Source organism: Eschrichtius robustus, chromosome 7, assembly GCF_028021215.1.
Source record: "Eschrichtius robustus isolate mEscRob2 chromosome 7, mEscRob2.pri, whole genome shotgun sequence".
Lineage (NCBI taxonomy): Eukaryota > Metazoa > Chordata > Mammalia > Artiodactyla > Eschrichtiidae > Eschrichtius > Eschrichtius robustus.
Window position 1 is genome coordinate 104,818,020 of NC_090830.1, and position 13,489 is coordinate 104,831,508.

Consider the following 13,489-nt stretch of genomic DNA (forward strand, 5'->3'; position numbering starts at 1 on the left):
TGCTGAGCCTGCGCGTCTGGAGCCTGTGCTCCGCAACAAGAGAGGCCACGATAGTGAGAGGCCTGCGCACAGCCATGAAGAGTGGTCCCTGCTTGCCACCAACTGGAGAAAGCCCTCGCACAGAAATGAAGACCCAGCACAGCCAAAAATAAATAAATAAATACATAAAATTAAAAAAAAAAAAAAAAAAAAGAAAGGGCCCATGGTCCACACAGCAAGAGTCCTGGTTCATCATTTCTGGTTCTTTCTCAAGGATTGTTGCCTGGGAGCTTAGATGAATATCCACAGATTTGGATTACATGTCAAAATATCACTTCTGACATTGTAGCCTTTGTTAAAATTATTATTCATGTGACGTCCTTTCATCATTAAAAAATAACATAACAGCTCTACTTAGATATAATTCACACCATATAATTCACCCATTAAACATTTTTCTTTTCTGGATACTCTCAAAGTTGTGTAACCATCACTACAATAACTTCTAGAACATTTTCATTACCTCAAAAAGAAACTCTGTACCCATTAGCAGTCCACCCTTCATTTATCCCCAACTTCCTTAGCCCTAGGCAACCACTAATCTACTTTCTGTCTCTATAGATTTGCCTTTTCTGGACATTTCATATAAATGGAATCATCTAATATGTGGCCTTTTGTGTCTGGCTTCTTTCACTTAGCAAAATGTTTAAGTTCACCTATGTTGTAGCACGTGTCAGTACTTCATACCTTTTTATTACCGAATAATATTCCATTGCTTGGATGTACATTTTATTTATTCATTTATCAGTGGATGGACATTTGAACTGTTACCGCTTTTTGGCTACCATGAATACTTCTACTATGAACATTTGTGTACAAGTTTTTGTATGGATAAATGTTTTCATTTCTTGGGTATACACCTAGGAGTGGAATTACTGGGTCATACGGTAACTCTCTGTTTAACCTTTTTAGGAACTGCCAGAGTGTTTTCCAAAGCAGCTGCTTCATTTTACATTGCCACCAGCAATGTACAAGGGTTCTAAATCTACACATTCTTACCAACATTCATTATTTTGTTTTTTTATTTATTGTTGGCTGTGGAGTCCTCACCACTGGACTGCCAGGGAATTCCCGTTTAGAGTCATTCTTTTCTTTTTTTTTGTTTTCTTTTTGGCCACACTGCACAGCATGTGGGATCTTAGTTTACCGACCAGGGATCGAACCTGTCCCCCCTGCAGTGGAAGTGCAGAGACCCAACCACTGGGCCGCCATGGAAGTCCCTATTTTGTTTTTTTAAAAAGAAATTATTATAGCTATCCTAGGAGGTATAAAGTGGTATCTGCTTATGGTTTTGATTTTTGTTTCCCTGATGTCTAATGGTATTGAACAGTTTTTCACATGCTTATTGACCATTTGTGTATCTTCTCTGGAGAAATGTCTATTCAGATCTTTTGCTCATTTAAAAAATAGGGTTCTCTTTTTGTTATTGAGTTCTTCATCATTTTTTTAAATTGAGCAAATAAATATCATAAGCTCCACCCAAAGCTCAGTGGTTGCTAAAATTTACCCACATTACAGTGTTATGTAAAGTACATTACAGTATGTAAAATGTGAACACCACTGAATCAACATCGTGATGACTACTGCCTGTGTTTTCCAGAGCTCTGATCCCATTCATGACATGGACAAGATATTTCTTTTGATCGCAGTAGCATCTTTTAAGTTAGTAAAACCCTAAAACACTAATTAATTAGATTTTGTCAAATTTTAAATAAACTACAATACAGTGAAATAGAATTAAATGTTATAATAAAATCAATTCATGCTCTCAAGCTATAGCTCATTTGAAGTTTTACTTCTATGTACATTTAATTACTGAAAATAAGTTGCAAAAAATTTACCTAAACTCCTACTAGATAAACTAGAGGTGAGAACCACATTCTCTTCTTACAAAGTTTGGTATCTTGCACAATAGTAGTGACTAAAATAAATGGTGCCAAATTTTTAAAGTCTTCTTTAATTCAGAATATAATTAAAATCTCATGTAGCTTTATTGGTTTTAGTATCCAGCAGAGAAAAAATATTGAAACTCCAAGAGATTCTGAATTAAATAGCTATAACAGTTTTGTTTTATTAGTTCTGACTGGGTGAAAAAAAATTTTAAGGACAACTTTGGGAAAATCTAGTTCTTTTAGAGCCCCAGATGACTTTTAACACAATAAAACAAACTATAAAACCTACACAAGTGATATTAAAAATTATGTAGTTCAATGAATGTGACATTCACAAATGTGGTTGTAATTTTTTTTAACTATAGCGAAATGAACACGGATCTGACGATTGGATTTAGAAGACATGGTGTTATACAGCTTAACAGAATTAAGTGCTTCAATTTGCTGGTTAGGATTATGTAGCTGAGTTGGAATGTTATACCAATGCCTTATTAGATCCCCATCACCTCACAGGGTCTGTGCCTAAATCAAAGAAAGGAATGATGCTTCCTTTACCTATATTGATTATTTCCCTAGTATTTTAATATATACTTTTGGAATGTTTGTAGACTTAGATCTTTTTGGCTGGTGGCTGAGTCATGCACAGAATAAACTATAAACTCATACTATTTATAAAGATGGAGAATGAAGGCTGGCCAGTGATTTACTGTAAGGGCATTAAATGAGTTGGAGTAATCATCTCAATTACTTGCTAGGTAGAAGGGGCAGGAAAAATGAGAAAAAGATGAGGGAGAAACATTTTGTGAGAAAATAATAATCACAGTAACCTGCTTAGTTTAAAACAGACATAACTTCTGAAGTCCTTTAACATAACAACTGTCCTTTCTTTGTCCCCAAATCCCGTCTCTGTCCTTGATACACAGAAGAATACACTTCACTTTCAGTCTCCCAGCACCTTCCTGAATTCTCCATCAGGCCATGTGAGGAGAATTATGGCTGGTGGAGGGGGCACGACATCAGACCAGACCCCAGAGAGACCGATGATTCGCAAATGGCCCTCCACAGATGGTTTCCAGGAGGAACGCACTGCCTGAACTTGTATGCAGACTTAACAAATAATTCAAATAATTTTTAGCTTTTAAAAAAGCCGAAACAGTGTTTTTATTTTTTAACATATAGATTCATACTTATTTTCAAAGTTTTTATATTAAAAAATTTCAAACCTACAGAGAAGCTGAAACTAGTACAATGAACATCTGTATACTCTTCACTTAAATTCACAAATAAATAAATTTTCTAATTTGGTTTATCTCCCTCTTTGTGTATATACATATACACATATGTATATATTTGTGTATGTGTATCAATTGGAAAGTAAGTTGCAGATTTCATGACCCTTCACACCCAAATACCTTAGCTTGTACCTCCCAGAATAAGGACGCTTCACCCACAATACCAATATCACACCTAAAACAACGAACATTAATATAATAATGTCATCTAACATAAAATCCCTATTCAATTTTCCCCTATTATCCCCCTAAATGTCTTTTAGAGCTTAAAAAAAATCCAGAATCCAATCAATTGTGGTGATACTATGAGATCCTGTGAAAATCCTCATCCTCAACGATGTTTCACTTGATGGTTTTGGATGATTCTTGAACGAATTAATACATTTTCTGATTTTATCAATGTTTCCACATTTGTTAGCTAGCATTCTTCCAGCTCTACCATCTACCATCCCTTTCTCTCTCTGAGTATCACTATGAACAGTAATACTATGAACTCTTATAATCCATAGTTTTGACGCTTAAATTACCCCAAATTTGGCCAATGGAAAACCCTTCAAGCCGGTTCCTGTTTTCTGTCTGTGGTTTCTGGCACAAGATACCTGGAGCTCACCTTGTACGTTTCCTGCCCCAGACCTAGAATCAGCCACGGCTTCAAGGACCTACTTATACGATGAATAGGTCACACATCCACACAGTTCAATTCTCCAAAGAGTCACAAAGTGTACAGTACATTCTCCCTCCATCTCCACCTCTCTCTTCACAGACAGCCAATGTTATTAGGTTTTTGTGTATCCTTCCAGAGATAGTTTGTATAATAAAGGCACAAATATTCTTACCTTCTCCCAACGTTTTAACTGAAATGATAGCATATTACACTTGCTGTGTTTGTCTGTAGCTCTTGTCTGTCGTCAGATTTTGAAAGACGCCTATGACCCCAACCCAAAAAGATCAGAAACCTTTAGGTTAAGCCCTAATTGTTTCAGATGAGAAAAGCTCCGGGAGGGTGACTTGAAAAGTTGTATTGAGGACACTCACATGTTATTCCCTGGACTTGAAATGTTAGTTCCTCTCTAGGCTCCTAGACACCTACTCATTTTTCAAACATCACTTCCTTGGGGAACACTTTCTCTTCCTTAACACATCTCCCTCACCCAGCTAGGTGGTGTCCGCTTGTTATAAGGTTTCGGGTTATCACGTACTTCTCCTTCCTAGCACATATATAAGTCACTGTATTAAAATTTGTTTCCTGCCACTGCGAGGACAGGAACTACATCTGTTCTGTTCACTGCTGGCACACAGTAGTTGCTCAACAAAAAAAGTGCGGACTGAAACTTGAACTCGGGCCATCCGGCTTCCAGCCCACTCTTCCTACCGCCTTCCCACTGCAGTCAGAGAAATAATCCCAAGATGTAAACAAAAACTCTCAATAGAAAAAGCCGGGAAGTTTTTTCATTTCCACGATTAATGGAGGACCTTGGCAGAAACCGCTCACCGCGAGGTGTGACAGCCGCAGGAGGGCGTCAATCAAGAAAATGCCCCCTTGCCCCGTAGGCGAGTGGAGCCGCACAGAGCTGAGGCCACACCGGGTAGCGTCACAGCTTCAATAGCAAACACGTGCAAAAAGGGAAAGCGGGGCTGCGCGCAGCTGCGATCCCCCAGGACCCGGGGATAGGGGACAGGGAGCAGCCCCCACTGGGTCAGAGAAGACTGCACAGCTTCTGCCTGGCGCCGTAGGATGCAGGCCTTCCCTTGATTCCTGCCCGAAGGGACTTCTGCCAGCGTCCCCGGGGAAGTGGCTGAGTCCCGGGGCCCACAGAGGAAACGGGCTAGAGAGCAAGAGTCCGCACCACCTGAAGTCTAATCGTCCTTACCACGCTGGGACGCAGGCAAGGACCGTAGATCTCTCTCCTTGGAGTTGCCCCAGGAACCCAGGGCACTCTCTCCTGCTACGAACACTCCCGAGACGCCCGGGGCAACAGCCAATGCTACCGTTACTCCAGGGAGCGCGCTGACCACGGAGAGTGCTCTCAGGCCTGCGAAGGCGCGGCCCGACCAGGGGCCTCTACGCCTGCGGGGCACGAGTCCAGTCGCCCCTTGCCTGGGCCGGCTACCGTCTCCCCGGTCCCGGGCCTGGACCAGTGCCCCCGAGTTTCGGTGTAGATGCCTCGCCGCCGGGGCTAGGGCCGCTTGAGGCCGCCTTCCAGGCAGCTGCTTGCCTCGCGCCTCGCCTGACGGACGCGGCCCTGGGCTTCCTTCGAGGGCGTCCCGGGGCAGGGTGCCTGGAGCCCCGAGCGCCGGCGGCGAGGGTACAGCTGGGCGCAGGGTCCTCAGAGCCTGGGAGCAAGCGCGTCCTAGGGGCGGGGACCTCGGCCGGCGGGGGCGGGCCAAGGGTGGGGGCGGGAGACGGCTCCGGGGGCTCCGCGCCATTGGCCGCAGGGCCCAGCGGCAGGAAGGGGCCAGAGAGCGCGGCCCCACCCCGCGGCCGGCAGAGCCTATAGCCGGGAGCGCGGAGCGCGGATAAATGTAGCGCCGCGGCGCGGGCCAGCAGCTCTCCGAGGGCCCGGAGCGCGGCGGAGCCATGCAGTACCCGCACCCCGGACCGGCGGCAGCGGGCGCCTTGGGGGTGCCGCTGTACGCGCCCACGCCGCTGCTGCAGCCAGCGCACCCGACGCCGTTCTACATCGAGGACATCCTGGGTCGCGGGCCCGCCGCGCCCACCCCCACGCCCACGCTGCCGTCCCCCAACTCCTCCTTCACCAGCCTCGTGTCCTCCTACCGGACCCCGGTATACGAGCCCACGCCGATCCACCCCGCCTTCTCGCACCACTCCGCCGCCGCGCTGGCCGCCGCCTACGGACCCGGCGGCTTCGGGGGCCCTCTGTACCCCTTCCCGCGGTCGGTGAACGACTACACGCACGCCCTGCTCCGCCACGACCCCCTGGGTAAGGCGGCCGGGGTCATGGCGGGGCCGAGCCCGGGCGGCGGCGAGAAAGGCGCCACCCGGCAGGTGGCAGCGCCCAGGAGGCGGCGGGGGCGGAGGGGAGGCAACAGAAAGTTGTGGCAAAAGAGATTGAAAAGCGGCTGTCGGGCGCGCGCGGGGGACGGCAGGCGCGGGCCCCGGCGGCGGGCAGCCCAGTCTGCCCGCACCATGACTCAGATTGGTTTTCCTGCACCTTGCAGGCGTCGGGGCGCGCGGGCCCGGGCCGGACCTCGGGCGCTGCCGCTGGGGCCCGCGGCTGGAGGAGTCCTGGGGTCGCGTGTCGCCCGGGTGGGGCTCCCTTAGCTGGAGGGACTGGGAAGGGAGAGCCAAAGCGCCCCGGGTCGCCCCTGCGGGGCAGGGATAGCTGCCGGGCCGGGGTGGTTACGGGGCTGGACCTGGTTCAACAAGCTTGTGCAGTGAAAGAGCCTGACCCTTTCCGTTCATACAGGAAATCTTGAGTTCTCGATAGGAGTAAATCTGGTTTCAGAAGCTGTTAAGTGTTTTCCTGGCTGCATGAAGCAGACCCTTCCCCCGGAGTAGTGCACGCTGCTGATTATTTTATCGACATCCTCAATACAGACAAATTCAGGAAACACTCGACTTCTGATAGCCGGGATCCGTTTTTCTGATATTGTTCATTTCCTCTGTGTGGGATGTGACTTTATGGCAGCTAAAATAACCAGTTGCTTCCCTTTTTTTTTTTTTGAGGCTGTTTTGCCCCAGTCTGAATCCTGACGTAAGCAAAATCTCGAAAAAACAACATTGCCAACTTTCAAAGCATTTAGCGCAGGCCTGCAGACCCACGGACGGACGGACGGACTGACCCACACGTCTTTGGAATAGGAAGGGCAGCGCGGACACGTCGGCCGCATAGAGTTTGCGGGACTTGTCCCCTCAGTGCGTGGCCTAAGAAATAAGCCACCCATAATCTGCGCTCCGGGTGGCCCTTGGTGCCCCCGGGTAAATAAAACGGGGCTCCTTGCCTTGGGCCGCCAGGGTTTTAAATCTACTCTGTTATTGGCAGCTTCTGCAGGCACCCTGGAGACAACTAACATATTAATTAATTGACATTTTAATGTCATCAATATTATGGTGTGGCCCCTCACTCAGTTCTCCACCTTCCTTTCTCGTCGCTAGAGATTTGGGGGGGATTATATTTTAGTTCTTTTTTTTTTAAGTTATTATATTGTGTTTTTGATTCCATTCTTGAGGGTTTGATGGCGCAGGCCCGGTGCGGCTCTGTTTGCCTTCTGGGCCCCGAGGGGGACCCTCAGCCAGGCCGGGCCTGGGGGCAAACGTTTTCACAGAGCGCGCCCTGGGTTTCCTTGGGTTACTGCTGGGACTGCGCAGGAGGAAGCAAAGGGTTTTTCGAGATAGACCAACAGGAAACACATTGACGGAAATGTTGCCATAGCCCACGGGGTGGCTCTAACTGGCCGCCCCCACCGGCCGGGTGTGAAATCAGAGGAGGCCCGGCGCCCTCCAGCCAGGATTGGAAGCTCCACGCGCCCTGAAGCTTGCTCTCGGGCCGGAGGGCTTCCGTTGTAGCCAGGCCGCCGGCCCCTGGCAGCAACGCCTTGGCTAGTGTGACAGACCCACTCTTCCCCAACCTAACGGGTATTTGGAAAGTGCGGTTCACCAAGGGAGAGGACCTCTCTGCAGGTCCTCTAGACTAAAAAAGTTGTGTATAAATTTTGAGAGCGACTGATTAAAGAGGGTCATGGTATTTTAAGCTCAACCTAGAGTCGGTGTTCTTTTGGGGATCAAAATAATTGTACTTAGCCATGGGTGTGATGGTGGTGTGTGTCTGTGAGCATACACGTGTGATCTTTGTGCACATGCCGTGTAGGTGTGTGACTTTGGATGTTCCTGTGTCTCTGGGTATGATGTGTATTGGTGGGAGCGTGTTGGGTCCACGTCTCAGGGGGTATACGTGAATGTGTCTGCTTGCGTGTCCCGTAGCCTCCCCTCGCCGCCTTTGTCATCCCCAGTGCAGGCAGGTCCGGGTGGGCCACGCCGCTTCAGGGCCCTCACTAACCGTCTCTTTTGCCCGCAGGCAAACCCCTGCTCTGGAGCCCTTTCCTGCAGAGACCTCTGCATAAAAGGAAAGGCGGCCAGGTGAGGTTCTCCAACGACCAGACCATCGAGCTGGAGAAGAAGTTTGAGACCCAGAAATACCTCTCCCCGCCCGAGAGGAAGCGTCTGGCCAAGATGCTGCAGCTTAGTGAGAGGCAGGTGAGCTCGCTCGCGGGGCGCAGGCAGGCTCCTGGGGCGGGGGTCGCGGGGCAGAAGGGAGACAGTGGAGCCACCGGGAGCTCTGGCGCGCCTGGAGCGCTGGTTGGCTCAGCAGCTCCTGAACGGCTTCTCCCCTCCTCCCCAGGTCCCTCGGGATTCTGGGCTCCTGGCAAGTTTTCTTTCTGTCTTTCCTGTAGGTCAAAACCTGGTTTCAGAATCGACGCGCTAAATGGAGAAGACTAAAACAGGTATTGACATGGTTCTGTTTCTATGGAAATAAATATTTTTATCATGTTATCTCAATGCGAGGCCTGTTACAGGTTGTATGCAAAAGTCATTTGAGGGACTATTTAACCTCTTCACCTTGATTAAAAAGGCAAATAGTCCTGCTGAAATTCAGGATGAGTTGTTCAGGCGGCAGTAATGCTAAAAGCACCTAATGCGGTTCCTATATCAATTATGCTTGGGTTTTCACACACTGGCTAGTAAAACTCCCAGCTAATTGTTTTATAAACCCCATATGTTGTTTATCTAATTAACGCAGGAAAGATAAAGTAATTGACAGTAAATGACTTAAGCAGTTATCTTTGGGAGAAAATTGTTTCTTTTATTTACACAGCCACAATAAAACTAGGCAGAGCTCAAGGGTAAATATAAGGAAATAAACACTTTTAAGTCTTGTTTGCACTGTTTTTTAGAAGAATTAAATATCAAAGTGTTTAAAAATTATTTTCCCTCTAATTCTAGCTCTTAAAATGAATATAAAAACAGTAAGAGGATATCCAAGCCTGTTTGAAAGGCAGCTTAAACTTTCTAACAGTCTTTCTTCCAATGACCTTGTTACGCAATATGTGATAAAAAGTAAAGGCTAATTCAGTTTTTAAAGAAGCTCTGTTGACTTAAAGCTAAAGATTTGTTTTTGATGTCCTAATCTGGATGTCTTCTCCAAAGTTATCTGACAAATGCTTAATTTTTCATTTGCCAGTCTATATACGGTTTATAATAAATGAAATAGTCTTGAAACAATAATGAGTGGGGAAATTGAAAGCAGCGTGCATTTTAAAATTTAGCGATAAATTTCACATTCCCTCTCAATATCTGAACTTGTGACTTGTTACATAGTTGTAAGCTTGGTAAATCTATTATTCTATAGTCTTGCTTTAGAAAAAAAAACCTTAGCAGTATATCATAATATTTCCTCATAGTGTCTATGTGCATTTTAGACAAAAACAGGATTAAAAATTTACTAACTTATTTGGTTCTTGGTCAAAGGTAGTTTACCAGGGACTTTAAAAACAGTGGTTCCTATGTAATATGGGAATATTTTCCAGGAATTTCCTCCAGATTTTTTAAGTAAATGATATTTGTCTCCCTTTCCAGTTAGCAACATTCTTCCAGTTCTGCATTTTTTTCTTTGCCATGATTGTGTAACTTGCTACACATATTTATGTGTGTATATGTTTGTGAACTTACTCCAGAAAATGCATAAAAAAAGGATTCAATCTAATAATTTTGAAACTTTATCCTTAATTCACTATTTAGCATTCATATTTTTTAAATGTCGGAAGACTTTGTTAATTGGCAAGGTTTAAATATTTGAAGAATAAAGATAGTGTGTATCTGTAGTGATCTAATTTCTTTTTCTCCCTAAACTTTTAAGAACCTTGAGACCATGGGTCTGGGCTGGAGTTAAGCCTTCATTTGACATAACACATTTACATTTATATTTGTGATTGGTTGTTCTTATCTGGCAAGAGTATAATCTTTCTCTGGCTATGACAGGAACTTTATTTCTTCCAAAGTGAGAAAGAAGCACAAGTATGTATTTTCTGAATAAAAATATTATACCTGAAAGCAGTTGATAAACTAAAAATTAAAAAGATGATAGAAGATGAAAAGACATTTGATTTATGTCTCTCACTTCTTCATATCTCATGATCCCACCAATCTCCATTTTCATCCTCTTCATTCAGGAGAACCCTCAAAGCAATAAAAAAGAAGAACTGGAAAGTTTGGACAATTCCTGTGACCAGAGGCAAGACAGTGAACAGAATAAAGGTGCTTTGGATAGCTCTCAATGTTCGCCCTCCCCTGTCTCCCAGGAAGACCTTGAATCAGAGATTTCAGAGGATTCTGATCAGGAAGTGGACATCGAGGGTGATAAAGGCTATTTTAATGCTGGATGATGACCACTGACATTGGCATGTTCAGAAAACTGGGCTTTGGAATAACATTTGCTACAGAAAATCTCCATAGATGAACTGGAAAACTATATGAGAAAGGGAATCAATTTTGGGTATTCTGGAAACCTAAAATGCTTGGTGCACTGGCTAAATAACAAACACATTGAAACCTTAATTTTGACTTAAATAGTTTATGAACTGATTTTAGATTGTATGATAAAGGGACTCTTCACTGATTAAATTCACCCCCTTTTTAAAAAGTAACTTGTTTTTTCTATTTATAAAAAGTAATTTTGAACTTTTTTGTTAAATTTTTAAGTTATAACTTTAAAGATTTTAATAGGAATTTCTTGAATGATTTTTCTATAACCTGTTTCTACATCCCACTTAATGGAAAAGTAAAGGGACATCCCAAATCCAGAGGTATGCCTTGGAAAGGGGGCCCACAATTCAGGCAGCCTTGTAATATTTTAAAGGAAACATTCCTTACTTTTTTGTTACATTCTTACACTGCTGCCTTAAATCCAAAACCACCTCAGAGCTTTTGTCTCGGGGATGCATGTGTTCTTTTTGTCAGAGAGATATATAATCAGTATAAGTTGATAATCTTAAATGCTTGTTTTGCACTGTCACTTAGAACCTGTTTGACCAAGGTGTTAAGGGGATAGTACAGTCCAGTTCAAGCAGAGAAACTGACTCTGATTCAGTGACTAAAATTAATCACAGATGAACTAGAAGTAGCAGATTAATTAAATGTAAGTAGATTGTAGATATTGTGTTTTATATTAAACAGTGTTTATAATGTGTGTATATATAATTGTTCACTGTAAAAAAGACATGGCCAAAATGGTTTGTTTGTTTTTTTTAAATGAGTAACTTGTATATAAAATAAATCCGTCGGTGGGATGACTGACCTCTTTGGACCTCTCATTCTTCGATTAAAACAAACCCACACCTTTTCTTCCAGCGCCTGGGGTGACTGGCGCGGTGCTGGGCGCTGGGGCCGGGGCCGGGGCGTGGGGTCCTGCGCAGGAGCCTCTGGCGGTGCGTCTCGCCGGCGCTCCTGCGGCTCGAGGCCCTGGCGTCCTGGGGGCGCGGTTCTGGGGCTGGCACTTGAAAGGTAGATGTGAGCCTTTCCCCGGGCGTTTGCTGGGGGTTGGCGGTTGAGGGGCGGGGAGTGGTGTGTGTCTGGAGCAGCGGAGGAGGCCAGCAGACCCCGAGCCCCGGGCGCGCCAGGCGGCGGGAAGGGAAGAGCAGCTGCGCCGTGGCGGAGCGCGGGGGCCGCTGAACGCCATCGATTCACCTTGGCTGGCCGGGCAGCCCGGGCCGCCGTCCTTGACCCGCGTGAGTCAACACTGCGTCATCCTTGGGCTGCCGAGCCCGGGTTGGGGGTCCGCTTAGGGGGAGGGGAGTACTTTGTGCCAGGACAGCGGTTCTCCTTCTCCAGCGAGCTTCAGAATCACCTGCAGAGCTTGTTGGAACTCATTGCCCAACCCATCCCCAGAGTTTCTGATTTGGGTAGGTCTGGGGTGGGCCAGGGAATTTACACTTCTGACAAGTGCCCAGGTGTTGTCCAAGCTGCTGGTCTGGGGCTCTAAGGTGCTCCTTGTGTGGAAAAAGCAGGTGGGACCCGCGTTCACCCCTCACTCCGTCAGCTGCTCCCCTCCTCCCGACAATTCCTGCCAGTGTGGGAACTGGAGGCTGGTAGCTTTGAGAAGGAGGACGAGGGGAGGTGGGAGCAGGGTTCCTGGTTGAGGGGAGGGAGCAGGGTTGAGGAAGAGGTATTGTGAGCTGGGGAGGAATGAAGTGCTGAGCTGGGGGTGGGTGTGGAGCTGTGAGGAAGGGTGGGCTGAGGTTTCTGACTGGGCCGGGTATTGCCAGCCCAGCTGCTTGCCTACTTGGGCCGTCAGGTTCCTGACATTCCAGGAAAATGATGAGCGAGATCTGTGAGGGGAGAGTCCAGAAATCTCTTCCTCAGATTGGGATTGACATATACACGCTACTATATATAAAATAGGTAACTAGGGCTTCCCTGGTGGCGCAGTGGTTGAGAATCTGCCTGCCAATGCAGGGGACACGGGTACGAGCCCTGGTCTGGGAAGATCCCACATGCCGCGGAGCGACTAGGCCCGTGAGCCACAACTACTGAGCCTGCGCGTCTGGAGCCTGTGCTCCGAAACAAGAGAGGCCGCGATAACGAGAGGCCCGCGCACCGCGATGAAGAGTGTCCCCCACTTGCCACAACTAGAGAAAGCCCTCGCACAGAAACGAAGACCCAACACCGCCATAAATAAATAAATACATAAATAAAAATTAAACTTAAAAAAAAAGACACAAGTCAGAAACTGTATACTATTACAAGAAAATTTTCACAAGAAAAATAAATATTATTCATAAAATTAAAAAAATATATAGGTAACTAATAAGGACCCTGTGTAGTACAGGGAACTCTACTCAATACTCTGTAATGGCCTATATGGGAAAGAATCTAAAAAAGAATGGATATATGTATAACTGATTCACTTTGCTGTACACCTGAAACTAACACAGCATCGTAAATCACCTACACTCCAATAAAAATGAAAAAAAAAAGAAATCCCTTCCTCTAGCCTGGGCCTCCATGGAGGCCTCTATTTATTGTGGAGTTGGGTGCCTCTGGGCTGAGGTCCTGTGAAGGGATGCCTCTGCCCCTGGCCTGGCTTGACCAGGGCTGTGGCTTCCCAGACATGAGCACTCAGATGAAGAGAGTGAAAAAGTCGTTGCACTTAGGGGGTTGTCACACCCCGCCTCCTTAGATTCCAAGAAGGCCCCTGGAATTACCTGTGAATTTTATTTATTTATTATTTATTTATTTTAATAATTTTTTCC

At 46.1% G+C, this 13,489-nt stretch overlaps 1 protein-coding gene across 1 annotated transcript; it reads left to right on the forward strand.

The window, feature by feature from the left end:
* The first annotated feature begins 5,785 nt into the window (after positions 1-5,785).
* HHEX (hematopoietically expressed homeobox) lies at positions 5,786-11,458 on the forward strand. Its single transcript, XM_068548974.1, has 4 exons — positions 5,786-6,165; positions 8,260-8,438; positions 8,636-8,686; positions 10,412-11,458. The coding sequence occupies exons 1-4, from the start codon at positions 5,802-5,804 to the stop codon at positions 10,622-10,624; spliced, it is 807 nt and encodes a 268-aa protein (XP_068405075.1). The 5' UTR covers positions 5,786-5,801; the 3' UTR covers positions 10,625-11,458.
* Positions 11,459-13,489: the final 2,031 nt, after the last annotated feature.

Coding starts and splice junctions, on each gene's coding strand:
- HHEX (XM_068548974.1), top strand. CDS start 5,802: ATGCAGTACCCGCACCCCGGACCGGCGGCAGCGGGCGCCTTGGGGGTG. Junction 8,439..8,635: donor TGCAGCTTAGTGAGAGGCAG/GTGAGCTCGCTC, acceptor TCTTTCCTGTAG/GTCAAAACCTGGTTTCAGAA. Junction 8,687..10,411: donor AATGGAGAAGACTAAAACAG/GTATTGACATGG, acceptor CTCTTCATTCAG/GAGAACCCTCAAAGCAATAA.